At 33.7% G+C, this 22,089-nt stretch overlaps 1 protein-coding gene across 2 annotated transcripts in view; it reads right to left on the minus strand.

The window, feature by feature from the left end:
• Positions 1-6,790: 6,790 nt before the first annotated feature.
• LOC123713511 (angiogenic factor with G patch and FHA domains 1) overlaps positions 6,791-22,089 on the minus strand; it is a 40,848-nt gene continuing 25,549 nt past the window's right edge. For both annotated transcript variants that reach the window (XM_045667217.1, XM_045667216.1), the window contains one exon: positions 6,791-8,226. In XM_045667217.1, the coding sequence (XP_045523173.1) occupies positions 8,062-8,226 (165 nt within the window). In that variant the 3' untranslated portion in view covers positions 6,791-8,061. The remainder of the gene's footprint in view (positions 8,227-22,089) is intronic.

The raw sequence follows: 22,089 nt of genomic DNA on the forward strand, positions 1-22,089 counted from the left end.
ATGCGGATGCGGATGCGGACAAATTGATTCGCGGCTGCAGCAGGCATCTTGGCATCCATTCTGAGATTTCAATTGTTTTTTAACCACATATGCGACAATAGCGTGAAACAAAAACGGCTTATGCCTACAAGCAAGCATCAACAAGGAGATCTTATAAACTCCTTGTTGCTGTCATAATTGGAATCTATATAGAGTCGTCAACTATAATGTTGGTATACATAAAGTTTATAGTGTCGAGTATTTTTATTCTCTTCTTGACTATCTGCCATACCATTATATCTTTACCCTGTCAAGGCAGCATCTGATAATATTTTGATAGAATACAGTAAAGAGAGCATCGTGCATCGGCTTCATCGGTCTAGTATTATATTACTGGAGATGGGAAGGTCGCAAATGGAGCTGAAAATTAAAAAAAAAGCCGTCATACGCGTGGATGAGGATGGAAATCAATCGTGATACTCTTCACGTGCTCATCCGAGATACGGCACAGCAGTCATCTCCTGAGAGATAAGCTGTTGGGTGTATCTCTTTGACAAGATTATTTGAGATATGATAGAACCTAATCTAAGTATTATTAATTAATTTCGATGAAAAAAAATAGAGATAGGATGATGGAAGGATCACGTGTTATACGCTTCTAAAACAGAAGCGTAATAGTTCGAATTTTAGTCAGTTTTGATTGAGTAAAAAAAATTGTTTGTGATTTTTAATGAAATTACGATATTTGATCTAAATTAAACAAGATTGTTCAACATCTCGTTATGAGTTTAACCGGTCGGGATATAAACTAAAACTAAATTGAAGTAAATTGTAAATTTTGTAAAATATTTTTTTGCGTGCTGACCGGTTTTAATAAACACCTATTATAACGAAATTATCGTCGTACGTCCTGTACAGTTAAGTATCAACTAAATTGTCACCGTGCTTCACTGGAAAGTCGTAAAAACGTAATTAAAAACGAGTCTACACGGCGAAAGGTCTGTGGGTGAATTTAATACGAGGTCGAGTTAATTACAGGGTGAGTTGTGGGCACGGGTGCACAGGAAACGACGCAGACGGCGCACTAGCCGACGCATAACTAATGCCCGCGGCGCCACCTGCCGAGGTCACTCCAGTGCTTCCATACTGTAATTACAGTAGATCTACTGCTTTCACAGAAAAATAGACATCAAAATATCCTACAAGTAAAGCAAAGTTCAACAATTTATCGGATACTATTGTAGCCATTTGTAAGTCTGAAATGTTTCTTGAATCTGTTTTAAATTATAAACGTAAAAACAAATAATAAAAAATACCTTCGACAATGCATATGGATAAAATATTTTTACAACAATCCAATATCCTACCTAAATTACTCTTCCTTTTTTAAATTGGTTAAGTATTTGCTAACCATCTTCTCGGCTCGGTTTAAACCCACTTACGTCAAAGAAATTCAATATGAGTCACAAAACAGAAATTATTTCGAACCGGAAATCAGAATCCTAAGAGTCGTCTTCAAAATCTTTATGACTCCGATTTCGAATCGAAAAAGCAAATTTATAACCAGGTGGGCGAGAATTAGTCACAAAAAATTGCCAATTGTCATGTTAAAGTACTTTTAATATTTTTGTTTTATTTATTAACGGCAGACCGCCACACACATATAGTGTGTCTATTGATCTAAAATATGTGTTATGGTGAACATTGTTTACAAAATTTGCAAAATAAAAACTAATACACTTAACAAAAATATACTTAATAATTTGAGAAATACCAATTTGCTGTCTGGGGATGTAACCGGTGCTGAAGGACGATGCATGATGCCTTTTTTTGAAGCTTTTATATATAATGTAATGTAATATTTAAGAGCAGTGTTGGTCCAGTGGCTTCAGCTACTCTCATCGCTATGGGCGTAGAGTCAAAGTCCAAAAACCCACTGAACCAGAAGACGTGGAAAGGATTGTAAGCCCTGCTCCTCTTAGGCACCTATCCTAGTTTGAATACTTTTTGAAACTTCAGTTATATCCCTGTATTTCGGTCTTATGCGAGGGGTTGTTGTACCCTTAGCATGTTCTCTTACCTGGCTAACCTCTTGATTATAATATGCTAAGTAATCAAAAGGAAGGCATATAAGGATACCAATCGGGAGCAGGGTAGGTTTAGTCCATTGTCAGTGTCCATTAAGGTCACACCTCTGTTTCTTAATTTTAATTTCTAAATAAATCATTTAATTATATTTTAATTATTTCAAGTAGCCGTATAACAGATTCTCCCGTCTGTGCATTGATGACTTTCTGTCTATGTGCGCATTTACCATTCGCTCGAACCTTGCCTTAGACCGAAAAAGTCGACAGCTTGTGTCAAGCACCGGACCCTGATTACCTCCTTGCCTATTAGATTGACAAATGATCATGAAACAGATACTGAAATCTGAGGCCCAGATCTAAAAAGGTGAAAGACTATGTCCCTGTATGTCTCCTACGCCTTGAACTACTCTAATTGAACTCAACTACACGGTACGATTTCTGTCCTATTACAGGAAATTCTCACACGCACATTGCCTGCGTTTCCTTATTGCATTGTGGCCTCAATCTTACTCGGGACGCGGACTTGACAGATCAGACATGATTGACTTTCGAGTTATTATCCTCTTAACGAGTTGCCTTTTCTTGAAGAAATGCCTTCACTAATACACCACCACACCACTAGGAGTCGGTTTTAATAAAATATGTTATACTAATTGTTAAATTAGACTAATTCTTCGCTGTACTTAACGTAAGATTTGAGATTTGATTAAAAATTTGTTTTGGGTCCAGTACCAGCTTCTTCCGCTTGACCGTATTCAACGAAGAGCGATTCGAATCGTCAACGACGAGTTACTTTCCGAGCGGCTTGATGCCTTGGCGTTGCGTAGAGGTGTGGGATCTTTCTGCATCTTCACATTTACCATGGAAAGCGTTCAGAGGAGTTATTTGGACTAATACCTGAAGCTGAGTTTCATTATAGGACGTCAAGGCAAAATACAAAATACCATCCGTATCACCTCGACGTCCGTCGTTCAATACCTGAGCGTTTCTTAAGGCAATTTTGCAACGCACTACCACTATATGGAACTGCCCGCTGCGGTATTCCCGAACCAATTCGGCTGAGGGTTCTTCAGCAAACCAACGTACCAATTCTTAAAAGGCTGACAGCGCGCTCGGGAGCCTTCCGGCATGCAGAATGGGCGGCGGTATCACTTAACATGAGGTGAGCCTACTGCCCGTTTTCTCCTGTATAAAAAAGGAAACAACGTATTATGTAATAACATATAATCTGTTTTGCATCTTCAAAATCAAACTTTAATTCGCAAACAAACATACAAACGTCGGTATGATAACTTTATTACCCAGGCCCTTTATGGCATTACAGAAAATAAAATGTAATGAGCTTTCCAACGTGGCCTATCTTAAAATCTTAACTACAAACAATTAACATAAAACGTTAAAACATAACTAATAAAATATCGTGTTATGGTTTTATAAGTTACTGCCTACTTAACTTTAATTACTTTATCTGAGGATACCTGCGGTTATATTACAATAATTACCGAATTAAAATGTAGATTCCGTGTATTAATATCTATTAAACGGTATATATGTAGTTATTAATTGGATGTTCAGCAGGCATTTAAAATACATTTTTGAAGTAACATTTCTTGGATACCATAATTGTTGCACAACACAAAACTGGCGTTTATAAATCAATATTGAGCAGTGTTGGCTTAGTGGCTTCAACGTGCGACTTTCATCCCTGAGGTCGTAAGTTCGATACGATCCCCGGCTGTGATTGCCGTAGACCCATAAAGTCGACGGCGTGCGTCAGGCACAGAAGGCTGATCACCTACTTGCCTAATAGATTAACGGAATGATCATGAAACAGATACAGAGATCTGAGGACCAGACCTAAAAAGGTTGTAGCGCCATTGATTTTTTTAAAATCAATATTGAGAGTTCTGTAGTTTAGGCTGTATGTACCAGACGTGTAAAGGATGTAAACATACAATAGACAACGAAACGTTGAAATACAATATTTATTTTGGTTAACCTCATACATTTACTTACTTACTTCATATACGTCGTAGCATTTAAACTAGGCCTAACCTGTATCCTAAACGCTAATATTTAATATAATTTTATTGCACAAATAATTAAATGATAAGGAAGTATTCAAACAATCTATTCTAGACATCCATGCAAAAAATGCTTGAAAAAAACACCGGCCGTAATTTTATTTTACGTAGTACTGATAATTTGAATAACTCAACTATACAGAACAGAAATTTTAAACTTTATGTCACTATTTCCTATGCGCCTGGAAATGAAGGAATTCAATGCATGTCCAGCTGCAATCAACGTACTTTATGTTCAGCTAATCACCTTGCTTTGCACTTGCAACTAGCGACGACACACGCGAAACCGCCATCAGAACATTGCACTGTAAAAGCTTTCATATGCATTAACTTTATATTTGAAATATAAAAATACAGATTATGCAGGTTTCCTTTAATATTAGAAGTGTTCTGTGCCGACTGCCAGTTATTTAGACGGAATGATAGGTTTCAAACCAAAAAATCTCAAATTAAATCTCAGAAAAGATTGCCAGAAAACCAGTGGCGCTACAACGTTAGCGTCGACCGTAGGGTCTAAGGCATGTCAGATTCCTTACAATTTTTCTTTCACATTACAAAGGTGGAAGAGTCCATTGGGTCGTAGCCGGGGTCGAACCTACTCACCTCAGAGATGAGAGTCACACGCTCAAGCCACTACGTCAACGTGAAATTCAAAGTATATGACAATTATGAATTAGTATGGAGAATTATCAATAACAAAATATAAAACAAACCTATATCAACACTTTGTCTGCCTCATGCCTGTTAGGGCTGAAAGTAGCTATTTTGAGTCGTTATTTCGACTAAGTATTTGTGTCTTGTTCCCACGAATATAAGAGCCTAATAGAGGACACATCTTTTTTTAAATTATTAATTAACTATTAGTTACTTAAAGATGTCATGTAGAACATGCTGTAATGGTTGCAGCTCCTTACATACATTTTCGTCCGTTCTTCGCTTTTGATTGAGAACTGGCAGTAAATGTAAAAATTGAAGCATTTAGCATTTCTTATGTATTTCTTTATTGGTGTAAGTGTACATTGTGATACCTAAATGTATAAATGATTTTGAATTTGTACCAATGTAACTATTGGCGAAGATAGCTTTCTCAGACCGTCCTATGGTGAAAAAGAAAATATTATTTTAGAACTAAAGTTAAATTGTAAAATGTAAGTGTTATGTAGAAATAATTGTCAAGTACCATTAGCTTACAAAAGGAAATACTACCTACGACACAGGGAATCCTATTGCGGGTCTTCTTTGTCTTTTCACATAAATATCCTTTTTATTGCGTATAACAATAAAAGATAAATAATAAAAGTAACTTTATTTGACGCAAAAACAATTACATTTACTACTTATATTTTAAATGTTATAAACATACAATAGGCAACGACTCATTGAGTTACACTATTCATTTTTTAATTAAATATGAACTTCGACAAAGATTTTTAAGTCTTGTAGAAGAGAAACTTGAATTTGAGATATGAATTTAGTGTCGTTTCAATTTATCTAATTATGGAAACTAATTGAGTATTAAGATTTTATATTTAAATTAAATTTTGAACAGTCTTAGGTCCGAAAGTTAGATATTTTAAAAAGGAAAATTTCATTATTCTATATTAGCAAACAAGTTTTCTATTTCATTATATTTATGAGTTTTTAGACATTCAACCAGTTTTATTTTACATTCATATATATTAAGGAGATAAATATCCACAATTTTGTTCAACTTATTATACATGGTGGCCGTATAACATTGAATTTTTGGTAAATAACTTGATTTAGTTTGAATAGTGGGAAAGATTCAATGTCAAGATTTAAATTCATACAAAATGTATGAATAATGGTATGTATGCGACAGGTCACATCGGAAAAACTTTTTGTTGTCTCCATTTTGTAAGGTATTGACCGTTTCTTTTACACATAGTTTATATCGATATGTTTACTCACTTATTTCTAAGAACTCGATAGAAAGTATTATAATCGGTTCTTAGAATATTTTCTTGTTAGTCAAAACGGAAAATGATAGTTCTGATGACCGGTTATTCAAGGAAGTAAACTTTCCCGCACTGCTAGGTCCTTGTTCACGTTTTTTTTAAAACAGGCTAAAGGTACTATGGCAAGTACCAGGAGGGTAAAGAAAAGCCGGTGGTTGGAATGTTATTCACTAGAAATGGCGTGCCTCAGTAAAACAATGAAAACTCGCTCGATACTACAAATAGACTTCGCGGAAATGACCTTTGGCCTGTATTATTTATTAACTTTGTGCAATGTAATACATTTTTATTTGATTATCTACGCACGAGTCCCACTTTTAGCGACCCTGCAATAATAATAGTTGAGGCAATTTACATCTAAGCCTTTCAACAGACATGATTTATTATAAATAAAAAAAACTGTTCGGTACTTTTTGAGGTTATCGCGTAGTCATGGTCGAGAGACTTTATAATTATATAAGTTTGTATAAGTTATTATAGTATCGCTTAATAAACTTTCCAATATTCATAGATAAAATTGAATGGGGGTGTGTATGTGGGGTGTGCTTTTTATTTCGCGCTCAGGATATTCTTAATACTAATTTTAAGAACATTCTGCTATACCTTAAAAATATTTATTAGACATACATATTGTATAAACTATTTTAAATAAAACAACATATCCATATAAATAACTTTATAATTATTTTAGTATTGGTTTCCATTTTTCACATGTCAATTATATCCTTCCATAAGGAACACACGTTTAATAAGCTTTTATAGAAGGTGTGACATGACAAAAGTGTATAGAAATGACATTAGCCTGGTCACGTGTCCGTACCGATTGGCGTTAGTAAGTGCACGCCTATTGTAAAGTATTTTTGTGTGTCAAAAGACATTATTTACAAAAGCCTTAAATTCATGAAAGAGCGAAATGAACACTTTGGACATTCGCAAAGAAAATAAATATTATTAAATTTTTATTTAACATAGCGATACAAAAGTATAAAAACGAGAGGATATTGTGTACACAACTTCAAATGCGAACTATGACGGTAATAGCGGATAATTAGTAAATAAATCAAATTCTAAGCACAATTTTAATCACCTTAACTGTATGTTGCAAATGCAAAATGTTCGTAAAGATCAAACACATAGATTTTCCAAATTTACTAAGTTTTTTAAACAATATTGTTTGCGCCTCCATTTAGTTACAAATACGAAACTTATTATTATATATGAATCATTCGATTACGTATTATTTAAAGGATACTGTTATGTGAAACTCACCACGCCAGAAGTCTTGCGAGTGTTTTTATTGTTGTTGGCAAATATCGACCAGTCCACCAGCTGTAAATGCTTTCTTATCTTTGCTATTTGAATCAGGTAGTAGTCTTTCCTCGAAAGGTATACAAAAAACAGGTAAAACATAACGTCTACTTACTTGGCTATTTTAAAAAAAATGTATTATTCACGCAATTTGTACAATTATATAATTAAAAAAACTAAATTAACATTTACTGTTAGACAGCGTGGAACGTGAAACGGTACAAATAAAGGGCGTACACCAAGAGAACTATCAAAAAACTGATGTTAAATTGATGTTTCTACATACAAAATAAACGACAAAGATTGATAGACCAGTGTTAGCCCAATGGATAAATAGATTATCCAGTGCAACAATAGATAAAACTTTCTATGACCATAGATAACATTTGTATGGTCAGATAACGTGAGGAATATTTATCGTTAACACGTGCATAAAGAGTCCATCAATTAAACAGACACACACGTGGCAAAACATATAAGAAATATAAGCCAAGCAAATATTCACGATATTACTCTTACAAATTTATCACGCTGTCTATATATATGTGTACCCATCATTAATCTTAATTTTAAAACCTAGGTCTTCCATCTAAATCTGTAGTGTTTAACAGCCAGAAATAGCACTTATTCGAATTCATCTTCAGGCTCATTTTGGAATGCTTTCGCAGGCGGCTGCAGCATTTTTGTTTTTGCCGCCAGTCTCATAGTCGCAGGTCCGAGGGTTCCCAGTGGCTCTGGAGCTGGAGTCGCACCCAGACCTGTTTTTCCTTCGTTGCTAACGAGCGGGATCTGTGAAAGATTTTAATACAATTAAAAATAGCTAGATTACACTAGGCTATGGCAAGATGCACAGATAAAAGGTGGACTTTCAAGACAACTATATGGAAATAAGATATAGAAGCGTTAGCTGGAAGTGAATAGGGAAAGAAAGATGAATAATTTGGATGGATAGCATGGATAGATAATTTGAAAAGGCTGGAGGAGGCTTATACCCAAAAAGAGGTTCCCATCAACGATACTGAAGGAAATTAGCATATAAGGATTACAAGAAAAATAAAAATGTAAATACCAGAACTAAAATACTAAATTGAAAATTAGCGGGATCAATTATAAATTAAACTGGGCGACCACTTCCAGAGAACGCTTTTAAGGAAAGATAAAAAAAACGCAGAAAGTGCGTAGCTACAAATAATATCACTTAGAAGGAATAAAAAACAAATATAGACAATTTATAAGCTATGCTAGGAATACGATATGAAACGGTGACGCTTATACAGCTACATATAGATCTAAATTCTAAATGTATCAGATATCTCCATTTACTTTGTTTATTGTTAGTTACCAGTTAGCCTCTATTGAAATGATTTTAAGCAGTTATCGATAAGTTTAAAAGCGAGAAAAGACTTGAAAAAACAACCGTTAATAAATGCACTACAGAAAACATTATGTATACAAACTTAATAAAGAAGTAACTATTTTCAACTACAGTTTACTATAACCGTTTATTACTATTATCGTTCAACGATTCCCCAAGAATATAAATTACCAAACTTCATGCATCACCAAACAATGTAACATTATAGTGTTTTAAATGTTAAGACTTCGAAAAAGTTAAATTAATTATCCATATCAAGTAAAATAATAAATATTGATGAACTAAACTTAATAACAACAAATACTCTTTAACAGCAATAGCGTAATTACAGTAATTAGTTCTTTTTATAATTACAGTGTAAACTCCATGTAAGTGCCTCGGTGTAACGACGAACTCCCTAGGGTGTCGAAATCAATTGGCTTTGGTTGGTTTAGCTTGTCTTGCATACAATGATACACTCTACATAGCACCCACTCTCAAATATCGACAACAATTGAGTAATAAGGTACTTTTTAAGTTGCTAAAATTAGTAAAAACGCAGCTGTGCGTTCTTTTGTTGCTTTATTATCCTAACCCCGCAATAAACTCAACTGTCTGCATCATGCAAACAAATGTTCTAAGAAATTCGTACTTTTGTTTACAAGTTTGGATTGCTTTCACGTGTAGACTGTTCTTGACCATGACTAATAAGTAGGAGTCATGGATTATCTATACGTTTTCTCCTCTCCATTTAACAACAACTCTCTATACTCTTGGTGTTTACACTGTATTTATTAGTTTCTAGGACTAGTCTAAGTAGTTGTAATACAAATAATAAAACTTATGTGGGCTGACCAGTTCATACAACATAAAAAAACAATTGTTATAATGAGTACGATTATTCAATATTTGCCTACGAGAGCGATACAATGGTCATACAATTTTTCGATGCCATTTTAATTATACGATTTGTGTTTAGACTCAAAGTGGCTTCAGTTTCGGCAATAACCTCTTCATTAGATCAAAATTACTGACTAGCGATAGATCTCTTAGGGTCTGAGAACAGTAAAAAGTCGCTGAGGCCAAATCTGGAGCGGAAGCAATTCGACGTCCAATTCATGGAAGAGTTTTTAGTTTGGGGTGGGTTTGGTGCAGTTGTTATCACAGCGTAATAATATGATAGTACGTGACGCGAGAGCTTACATAAGTTTAAGATCAATAAAGCTTATGTAAGCTCGATCAAGACTTAGTATCAATAATAACGTTGTCATAGAATCTAAGATAAAACCTAACCTTCTTAGAGATGTTTTAATAATTAATATATATATATTGTCAATGTTATTGTATTTTGTGTTTTGTAAATGTTATGGTATTTTGTGTTCAATTCATAGTATAGGTTGACCTACTTAGGTAATAAAAGTTCAGTAAAAAGTTCGCAACAAAATTTATGGCTTGACATTTAATAATGCGAATTAGCCGTAATGATGCATGTCAGAAATAGCTTTCGAGAAAAAATAATAGCGTCAAACACGAGTCGTAAATAACAATTTAAATAAGACTTAAGCACTATACACAATGTGTACAGTATGTCTACTCTAGCAGGAAAAATACGTAAAACCGAATAAAAAAGTACAAGTTTCGGACAACTAAATATATGGAATGTCTATCTACCAAGGCAATAAATGGAATCAAACTGCCTATGTAACTGTATATACTTGAGGAAAGATTAAGCTTGTTGTACAAAAATGGCCCAAGGAAGCAGAAGAAATAATATCTTGAGTATAAAATAGACTGGGTTTACTACATCTTACTACAACTTTACTTTATGTCTACTCGCTGGGATCTCTATAAGGCAGGAACAATTAAGCAACTTCCTCCTTCATGCCATTATCAACAATAAAGCTTATTACGTGACGTTGGATTGATAATACTAAAAGCTTATTTACAAAACAGGTAAAAATAAAAGAAGATTTCCTACTCAATTCGACACTAGGGGCCTTCAAGAAAAGAGCGTACCAATTCTTAAAACGCCGGCAACGCACTTGCGAGCCTTCTGGCAATGCGAGTCCCTGATAAAAAATATATCTCTTTAACTGTTTTTTTTAACCTGGATTAACAATTTCCCATGTATAAGTTTTTTTTTATTAAATACACGTAAATATTGTAATTAATAATTCAGTTAAGTGCATAAGTGCTTACCAAAAGTTATAAGTAAGCAAAGGTCGTCTTAATTTTCAACATCCTATAATCAATATTGCAAAAACTATAACTACTAGACCTGAACGGCGCGTACGCATCAATTACATTACGTCACTGTCAGACAGAGTACAATATTTTTCCTCCATTCCTATTCAAACAGAACAATTACTTAGATTTACTATTCACTGTTCTTAAATGTAAATGAAGATCTATATTAATAACATTTATTTCTATAATTTTCTTCAGACCGATTCGGCTATTGCCCGACGCAAGGGATATAGTTCACTAGTATTCATTCCAAAAAGAGTAACCGACTGCGCCAAAAGGACAGAGAAATAATGAGAGAGAGATATAGGCCGACGAGATAGATAGGGTTACAGGCAAAAATTGCATGAAAACGGCAAAAAATTAAATATAATATAGGGTAGAAATAGGTATCTAGCTTTTTTCTTGTAAGCTAGATGTAGATAAATAAAGGATTTTACACTTCTTTGCAGTAATACAGATATACAATAATTAAATAAAAAGGACGGGAACTGGCCAGGCAATCACTATTATTATTATTATTAATGTGTTCACAGAACTAACTCTCTATAGCACTGCGATATCAATCCCGACTTTAATATTGTGTACACGTAGTGTGCACAGCGCGTTCGTAGATAAAGCTTGTTCTAGTACACATTCGGCCAAAGGCTCTTCTAACTTCATCTATTCCATGGCATTAGTTATTTTTTTAAGGTACTTAATAATTCATAATATATGTATTTAGTATTTACACTTCGTGGCCGTACATGTCAAACACAGGTTACATAAGCTTATCGCTAACAAGCGATTACATCCACGCAACCCTTGTAAAGTACAAGTGCATAAAAAATTAAAAAAAACAACATTAAATTTAACACTAAAAATACTAACTAAAACTAAAATCTCCAATTAGATAATAATATTAATGATTATGTAAAATTGGTAATTATAAGTTTTTAATAATAATACATAGCTTCAATCGGTTTAAAAAGTGTTTTCTTAATGTGTAAAAGCCATGTTAACAAAAGACAATACTATATGTAAAATATATTATAGGGTTAATGAGTCATAATTAGTATGTGAAAGTAACTAATTACGAGGCAGAAGAGAAATTCTTAAAAATTCATTTAAAGATAGAAAATAATCAAGAAAAGAAATTTTCAATTCATACAAGATCCTTCGGTTCATTTAACGATTAACAATATTAACTCTTCAAATGTAATATTTGGTTATGACATAAAGATAGATAGACCAAAACATAGGAACTAGACCTAAAATCTCGACTTCAATATTGATCCTTAATGCTTTATTGTCTGATGAGACATTTCTAGACGACCGGAAGTCAGGATTTCCTGTCACATTCTCGGCGTGTGATCTAGGGGTCAATGTAATAGATGAAAACAACTCCGTTTATGGTACCCTCAATGTCACACGTTTGGTCACATTTATTTAAATTAAGAACTTGAACAGGTACGATTACTTGTTTAAAGAATAAAGTTCATATCACTACAATCGAATCATAATCTATACTAATATTATAAAGAGGAAACATTTTTGTTTTTTTATGTATGTTTGTAATGTTTGTGACCGATTTCAAACATTCTATCACCATGCAAGCTGCATCTTCACTTACTGACATAGTCTATATAAACATTTTCAAAAAAATAATATAACCCAACGTGTGAAAATATATTCATAAAAAATCTGTCATCGCGTGAGCTGTGGAAACTATTGATCATAGAACAAAAAAAGAACGCTTTGAGATTGTCCATGGGCGGCGGTACTAAACCGCTTAGGTGAGCCTCCTGCCCGTTTGCCCCTGTTTTATAAAAAAAACCCATCGGCAATTGTATATTGGCCTATCCCACGTCGGTTATTTTGCGGCCACAACACATAACTACGTCAAATGTTGTTCTAAGGCACTGAAGTTCTACAAATAAATCTCTTCTCTAATATTATTTTTGTGTCTAAAAATTTCTGGACTGATTAAAGAATTATTTCATTACCTACTTGAGATCAGGAATTTGTTAATACCTATAAAATATTTTTAAATATACTTATGTCGGACATTCTACGTAAATGATGTTACGAATTTAAAAATGTATTACATATACATTTGTTGTAAAGTAAAATCTGTATATTGATTAGATTATAAATGTAATTAAAAACTAAGTAAAATATAATTTTTATGATAACAAAGATATAGACTTAGTATATTTTTCACTAGCACAAGAGCGGTATCTACTCGAGTGAAACCGCGTGGCATCGCTTGTTAGAAATAAAGCTGGCATTGAAAAAATGGATTTTATATATGTTTTAATTTTCTGATCATTGAGAAAAAATCTATTATAAGTCGAATCTTGTTGGAAACAATTACATAATAAATATATTTTAAATGTTAATAATCTGTATAAATGTTTAGATTATAATCAATCACCCACCCATTATCGTGTAACGCGGCAAGGCCTTATTCAAAATTATCTAATATTTTTGGACATTTTAATCCTTTGATAAATTTTGATATACCTTTACTTTTGATGTACCTTTGTGTAGGTGTTTCTCGGTATACTTCAAGAAAACGTGACATAAAAAAAAACAGTCATAAAACCATAGTAGAAATATTAAGATAGTTATCAGTTAACTTCAAGATGACTTCAAGAGACAAATTGCAGTGAACATGCAACGTGAAATGAATTTTAAACGCTTGGTTCACGTTCACCTACGTTTTAACAGTCCGCAGTTAACTTGTTTAAAACCAACAAATAATATATGCATTTAGGTGAGAAAAATTAGCAGTTTTATCTCTTAGTGTATGTCTTAGTTGTAACTTTACAGTCTTATGGGCAGCTGTATAGTAACGTATTTAGCTGTTGTGTTTATACCGTATTTCTTTTAGGCATGAGACAAAATAAAACTGGACGTACGTAGTTTTGTTTTTGACGTGACCACGTTAAACTGTCTTCTGTAAACGGACTTTACAAACAACCATTTTTCTCACCATAACAATCCAAACATTTAAACCCATCACGTTTGAGAAACCATCTTCCATTAAATTGACATCACCTGATTAACCTAACTACTCAAATATAATGTATTCAATTAAGCCCTACAATATGTCCATTTGGTTAATATTTTGTTACTTATAATATTATAATTATACAAGTCTTGGTTCTTGGTGGTTGGGTCTTGGTGAGCAATCCAACAGCTAACAACAAAGTTTCTATGTGTTTATTTGATATTTGCGGCGGCAAATGCTGATTTTGTTTGCAGCACCAAGAGGCCGAACGTGTGCCTCTAACACGTTATGTCTACTAAATGCTGTCTCCGGATACATTTAAATAATATTATTTGACACTATCGTAGAATTGATTTTATTAAATAAATAATATTATACAAACACTTCAAGGCATAACATTGCAACCGAGCGCGCTGACTTTTTTTAAAAATTTAACTTAATTGCAAAATTTTAGTAATACTTTCGTAACAGTCAAAATGTCTTAAAAAACGATTAAATATTAAATCGTCGAAATGAAGTCGAAGCATAAAACCGGTGAATAACTATTCATTTGTAATATGACACTGATTTCTGGTATTTTAATGGGACGATTCAGCAATAAATATTTCCGAAAATGGCGCCTAAAAGGTGCCGTCCGCGCCGATGGTCAACTCGTAAAATTCCTTTTAATTACGACAAAATAAATTAGCATGAATTAATAAACGTGTTCAGACGTCTTCATTTCTATAGCGCGCTTTATTAAACTGTTATGATACATTTTAGATTTAATTTTATAGATCAATAATTAATAAGTGACATCTCTCCTTAATAAACACACTCTTTCAGCGCAGAGGACTCAAAAAACCACGTAGTCTTGGAATGCGAGGCTGTGGCTAAACAACATGCAGAAATCCTCTGAACAGTGAGATCTCGTGAAGCCTACGAAGTGCTCAGGAGGCCAGGACATTAGGCACAACGGGAGCCTAAGTGCAGAAACAGAGTCCACAAACCCAACCGACATCTCAAGAATCTCAGAACAAGATCAAGTAGAATTGTGTAAATTACTCTTGTTCAATTTTTTTTCAAATTTAATTTTATTGCAAACAAATTAATCCAACCCAAGTCGTGTACCGTACATGCCATAAAGGCTTTGAAACAAAACAATAAATACCCACAAATACTTATACGTTTGAACAATACATGTAACAACGACGAAACTAAGTCACTGAGGCGCATCAAAACATTTCCTTTGTGAAAATATACATCGAATATATCCAACGTTAAATATATAAGCAGGTAGTGAAATTATTTTATAAATTCTTCAACATTGCAGCCCAATATGGCTATCTAGGACATTCGTTTGATGTCTGTGGGCCGCAGGATATGCATTTTATAATATGCATGGTAAACAACTATTAAGTGAGTATCGCGTTGTTAATCAGGTGAATTTAAATTCCTTTTTACATAGGCCCACGCCAACGCCCAACGTTCGCGTTATTATTATTGAAGGATTAACCGACTTCAAAAAATGATTTAGGCCTGTATGTATTGTTGGAATTTGACAATATTTGAGCACGATGATCTGTGTAGACTTTCGTGCACGTGTGCTAATTTTATACTGTGAGTGTTTGTCTAGAATTTTCTCGGAAACATAGTCATAAAGTTCAGTAGTTGTGGGTATCCAGGCATTTCTGGAGCTAAAACTCTAATGGAGCAATAACCTCTGGGTGTTGAGCTGTTTCCTGATCATTTGTTTTCATAAAATACAAGTAAGAAACAGTCCGTCAATTATTAGATCTATTATTCCTCAAGATGTTTTCCTTCACCGTACGAGCGAGCAACTGCGGACATGTAAAGAATCCATTGGTTCACTGCCGTGATTAGAAGACACGATCGTTCGGTTATAGGCGGTACCTATTAATAATATACCTAAGTACAGAAGTTAAATTATAAAATCAATTTAATAAAATCCAAAATATGTCTTTTCCTCTGGCGACATACTCGGGGTACCTAAACTTGCAAATCAAAGTGGGTACAGTCTTGTTCTTCGAATAAGTTTCATGACATACAAATGAGACACCCTGCAATTCGATTGTTAAAGAATAAAATAATTATTTGTGACAAATATCATGTATGTATTTAAGTACCCTAGGGAGTCCCTGTGACTAGACTAGATAACAATTAGTCAGTAGTACATGTTGAAAACTGTATTTGACAAAAAGCAGGTTTAGTGTTACAACTAATCAAAACACAAGTCTTATAAGACATTATGTATTTGTGAGATTGTGAGTGCATGTATTTAACTGTGTGGCTAAGAGTTGTAATAAGCGCTGTCTATGTTAATTTTAAGCACCTCACCAACATACGTAGTAAGGCCTCTGTAGCTTCGAAATCCAATACAGATAATATTTTTTTTAATTTTGCGAGTGTCTATGTGGATAGTTTGACTATCTCAAAATAAATATTTAACATTCATACATGGGACTACAAATCTCGAGTTCCGATTATTTTTGTTCCGTTTGCCGAGATCCAAAAAAATATACTTTAACGTTACACGATGAGTATTCTTAAAAACATTTCCTTCAATTAACGGCTTTTAAAAGCCTTTGGCGCCAACACGAAGTGACGTCTAGACATTTAAAACGCAAGTGAAATACTTTGGAGGTTTCGACAATTATCTCTGTAAAATGAATTATGAACTGTTTCATAACAGACATTGTAAACGAGAATATAAAATCTTACGTTGTAGGGTAACATGTTGTCTTCTGCGTTAATACCTTTTCATCACAATAATAGCTGTGCTCTGCTCTAATGTTCTATAACTCTATAGCCATAGTTTTTCTCGATAAATAAACATTTTTTAACATGGCAAACGGGCAGGAGACTCACCTGATGTTAAGTGATATTGCCGCCCATGGACACTCTCAATGCCAGAGGCCAAACGAGTGCGTTGCCGGTCCTTTAAATTAAATTTAAATGTATTTTTTTATTTTAATTTAAATGCAAAAAATATATTTTTTGCTAGACATACATAGATTTTTTTTTTCAGATATAGTATCGCGGGCTTTTTTATAGATATTGATGTCTTCTATAAAACAATACGCGAAAATAATAACAAAACGTATGCGATTTAGGATTTTTATTGGTCTTTATCACATCCGTACACATCGTTTTTTTTTTTCAAAAATTATATAGTCTATATTAATTAGGGATAACGTAGGGTTCTCTTGGTTCTTTATCGGAACGTTCTAATATTTAACTATTTTTTTCAAATCAGTCCCTTAGTTTTGAAGCCAACGCAATAGAAAAAACAAATCTTTCCTCTGTCTATTAGTGTAGATAAAAGCTAGTTATTATAATAAGTATTTAACATAATATTTTATTTTATATCTTCCAAAACATTTCATGTTAATGAAGTGATATAAATTTTCCTTATTCATAAAGCTAATGTCAAAACAAGCAATGGTTAGCAAATTCAAATTCAAAATAACTTTATTCATATAGGTAAACAAGTACACTTATGAACGTCAGAACAGAAGTTAAATTAATTCCAAATTTACATTCACTACCAGTTCGCAAGTTAAGAGCGTAGAGCGGGCAAGAAGAACTGGCAAAAAACTTTCCGCCACTCTTTAATCGCTATGTTTTAAATTAATACAAATTGTTTGAACTGGATCAATCCCAAGGATTAGGATCATTTAAATATTCGTCAAATTAAAAAAAAAGTGACAATTCTCCAACTTCGCTTGGGAGTTTCAAGGCTTCTTTCAAAAGTTGAACAGTTATCTCCCGTTTACAAGGCCTACTAAGAAATTTAATAATTACTACAAATTGGTACGCAGTTTCGCGGTTATAGGAATTCGGCATGACTAAACGAGATTTCAAGAATTCAACCTTTATGAGAAATTCGTAGAAACATATTAAAAAGGGTCTATTTTATGTGCAGTTGGCCAAATACATGTGTTAGTAAAAAATCATTTACTATTTTTATTTATGTATATATGTCGCAGTAAAGTAGTTAAATCAGAGCGTTAATTGAATCTCTAGACAATTAATTAAAAATCTATATTCAATCAAGTCGCTAAAGTTCCGTCAGACAAGTGAGTGAACGAAACGTTTAACGAGTTCCCTAAACGTTCCTAGGCAACAAGACTTACCTAACCATTTACAATAAAGCAAATACACGGAATTTCCAAGCTCGCAGTTCTTCGCGATCACACTGAAATAGCAATAACAAATGAAATAATCATGGCGGAGTCTTGTTTTACCATCTTGTTTTACATTGTTAATCAACACGCTGACTTTCGGTCAGACAGATAGTTAAACGTTTTCGATGCTGCTTTATTTACTTCAAAGTGCTATCTATGCTATATCGATTTTTAATTAACTGTCTAGAGATTCAATTAACATTCTGATTTAACTACTTTACTGCGACATATATAATATGCAAGAAGCAAGTTTCTTTAGTACTTACAAACCTCAACCCAAAGCTTCAAACTTTTTAGATCTGATTTTTTTTTCTAATGGACAAGTAGGTGCACAGCCTTCTGAGCCTGACACACAACGTCCACATTTGCCGTACGAGTTCGTTCGTTCGGTTCGTTCCAACCTTTGAGCTCGGGAATGAATGGCAAACTAGCCCTTAGGCCAACACTGCTCTTACAAACGATATGCAAGTGATGCCTGTTATGTCAGGTTTACTTAGATACGTAAAGATAGTCGCTGGCCTAGTGGATTCAGCGTGCGAATCTCATCATTTTCGAACCCCGGCTGTTCACCAATGCACTTTCTATATACCATCGCTCGAACGGTGAAGGAAAACATCGTGAAGAAACCAGCCTACTTTAAAGTCGATGCCTAGTATCAGTCACAGAAGGCTAATCACTTACTTACCTATTATATTGACATGTTATCATGAATGAAACAAATACAGAAATAGGCGCAGACTTAAGAAACTTGTAGCCATTGGTTTTGTTCATTTAACAATATTAATACGATTCAAACCTAAATAATCAAAGTCGCGTTTCTTCGGTGAAAATAAACGTAAACTTCAAAAACCTTTGTAAAATACATTTCTTTTGGAGCTTTACTGTCGAACTTCTAGTGGCGATTTCCAACCCGATGATTTAGTATCAGTTCTTTCAATATTCTTATGATAGCTTGCTGAATACCGAAGACTTTTAGCAATAACCACCTTCAGGTCAGAAGCCTTCAGGTCACTATTTATTTCCACCAGCATTTACCGAGCATTCATTTGATAACCAGTGAAGTATTTCCAAACCAATTCGGGCCTGAGGGTCCTTCAAGAAAAGAGCGTACCAATTCTTAAAAGGCCGGCTACGCACTCGCGAGCCCTCTGGCATTGAGTGTCCATGGGCGACGATATCCCTTAACATCAGATGAGCCTCCTACCCGTTTGCCCCCTGTTCTAAAAATATATATATATCTAATATATAAAATTCTTGTGTCACAATGTTCGTTGCCATACTCCTCCGAAACGGCTCGACCGATTATAAAGACATCCTTACTTTTTATTATATGGCATTAAAAAAATACATACAACCCTAAATTTTCACTCTTTATCACTATCAATTTCTTTTCTAAAATAGAAATTCTAAAAAAAATTATATGGCAAAACAACGTATGCCGGGCGAGCTAGTATATATAATTAATTAATGTGATAAAATAATATAAGAGTTGACTCATAATTTAATGTAATATATAATTTTAGCTTTAAAGACAAATGTTCACATTATATAATATGCGAAACTTAGATTGTACCACAATCATATTTATATACCATATTCTTGCAAATAAATTATTATTATTAGAAATTCATGTTCATAATTCCCCTTGTTTATAGCATGGTTAGGATCATAGCTTTCATAAAATCACGCACATCATAAACATACAATTTTACTTGAAAACGACAGTGTCAACTGTTATATAAAAATACAATTTTATGTCTACTAGACGTACAATTACGTATTCCACGATACATTACAATATCTGTCATTATTGAGTCAATTAGCGTCGAGAACTAAGTTTCTTTAATAATTACAACAAGCTTATGTTTTCTGAAAGCTTTTTATAGCAATCCAATCCAATCCTTTAAAGTTGTATTCTATCATAAGAACTACGGCAAATTTAAAATATATTCTATGGTCAAACGTAAAAATTAAATATTCATACGATGAAAACAAAAAACAACGCATATTATTGTTAATATTCTACAACTGCTTTAAAACATTTTAAACGAGTATTTAAGCGTTTATGTATAAAATTCAACAAGTTTCATTAGGTTGCAATATATTATTAAAAAATCTGTGGCGCTTCAACCCTTTTTAGGTCTACAATTTCAGTATCTGTTTCATGATCATTTGTCAATCAACCTAATAGGCAAGTAGGTGATCAGACGCCTGACACAGGCCGTCATCTATTTGGGACTAAGGCAAGACGGTTTCGTCGCGATTTTTGCTTGCTTTGCTTTACGTTGGAGCGAATGTTAAGTGGGCACATAGAGTGCCAGGGATCGAACCTACGATCTCAGTCATGAGAGTCGCACGCTGAAGCTAATAGGCCATGGGACTGGCTGCGCACCAACGGACATTCTATGTTTTAACATTTTTTGTGCGCATTTAACATTCGCTCGAGCGGTGAAGGAAAACATCGTAAGGAAACCGGCTTGCTTTAGACCCAAAAAGTTGACGTATGTCAAGCCTAGGAGGCTGATCACCTACTTGCTATTAGATTGACAAATAACCATGAAACAGATACAGAAATTGCGAACCTAAAAAGGTTCTAGCGTCCCTGGTTTTTAGTTTTGTTTTATACGGTGATACCAGAAAAATATAAACATAATAACGTAGAGAGTATTGCCGAGTGAATTAGGACCGAGGTTTGCGATAAGTATAGCATTTTGAATCTGCATACAAATTGGTATATAAGTCGGTTTACGAGCGACCACGCTTGTATGAATGTTGCAGTTCGAATAAAATCGAGAATATAAAGGACCAGATTTAAGGACTACTTTAATAAACAATCGTTGGGAAGCTTTTTCATCGAACACTATTTTATCATACTTTTAAAACTTATCAAAATAACAGTTACTTTCGACGCATATATATTCGATATTAGTTTGTTTATTTAGAACAAAAAAGCCGGCAACGCACTTGCGAGCCCTCTGGCAATGAGAGTGTCCATAGGCACTATCACTTAATATCAGGTGAGCCTCTTTCCCGCTTGCCTCCTACATAAAAAAATAACTAGTGAACCCGACAGACGTTGTCCTGTACACACATCGTAAATACAGAATTTCAAATATACAAACAAACAAAAACATCTAAGTGATAATGTGAACTATTCTCGAATCCACTTAAACGCTCAACAAAATCAACTTCAAAACTTCTAATTGTCGAATTTCTAATCATACTTAACATTAACCATAGATACGTATAGCTGTCAGTTACGTTTTGTTATATTATTTTTAACAAATGAACAGCACGACTGTTGTTTTGAATTATCAATTTTTAGATTTCTGTCACGTTTTAACGTATGTCACGTCCTACGAAAATAGGATAAAAGCATCCCATGTCCATCTCCTGGTTCTAGGCTACCTCCTCCCCACCAATTTTTTCCGTTTTTGAGTTATAAATAGTGTAAGACAATTTTCTTTTAATGACTCTTAGAGATAAATATCGTAATATATATAAATCTCCTGTCGCGATGTTTGTCCGCGATGGACTCCCTAAACTACTTAACCGATTTTAAATTAAATTGGCACACCGTGAGCAGTCTGGTCCAACTTAAGAGATAGGATAGCTTAGATCTTTAATTATAGTCACAATTTTATTTTATTGCAAATTATTTGTCTATAATTAATTACCGACAAACGTGTCATATAAGCTACTGTGTTATTGAGGCTACAGTATAAATTAAATGTATTTTGTAGTAAACGAAATAATTATCCGTGAAATCGAAAAAATTATTTCTATTTTTTTAATTTTTGGTGTTAGCATAGCCAACCACGTGTTACTTAGACCGAAGTGTAAATCAAATTCAAATTATAGTGACGATAATA

The sequence above is a fragment of the Pieris brassicae genome, chromosome 8 (assembly GCF_905147105.1).
Source record: "Pieris brassicae chromosome 8, ilPieBrab1.1, whole genome shotgun sequence".
Taxonomy (NCBI): Eukaryota; Metazoa; Arthropoda; class Insecta; order Lepidoptera; family Pieridae; genus Pieris; species Pieris brassicae.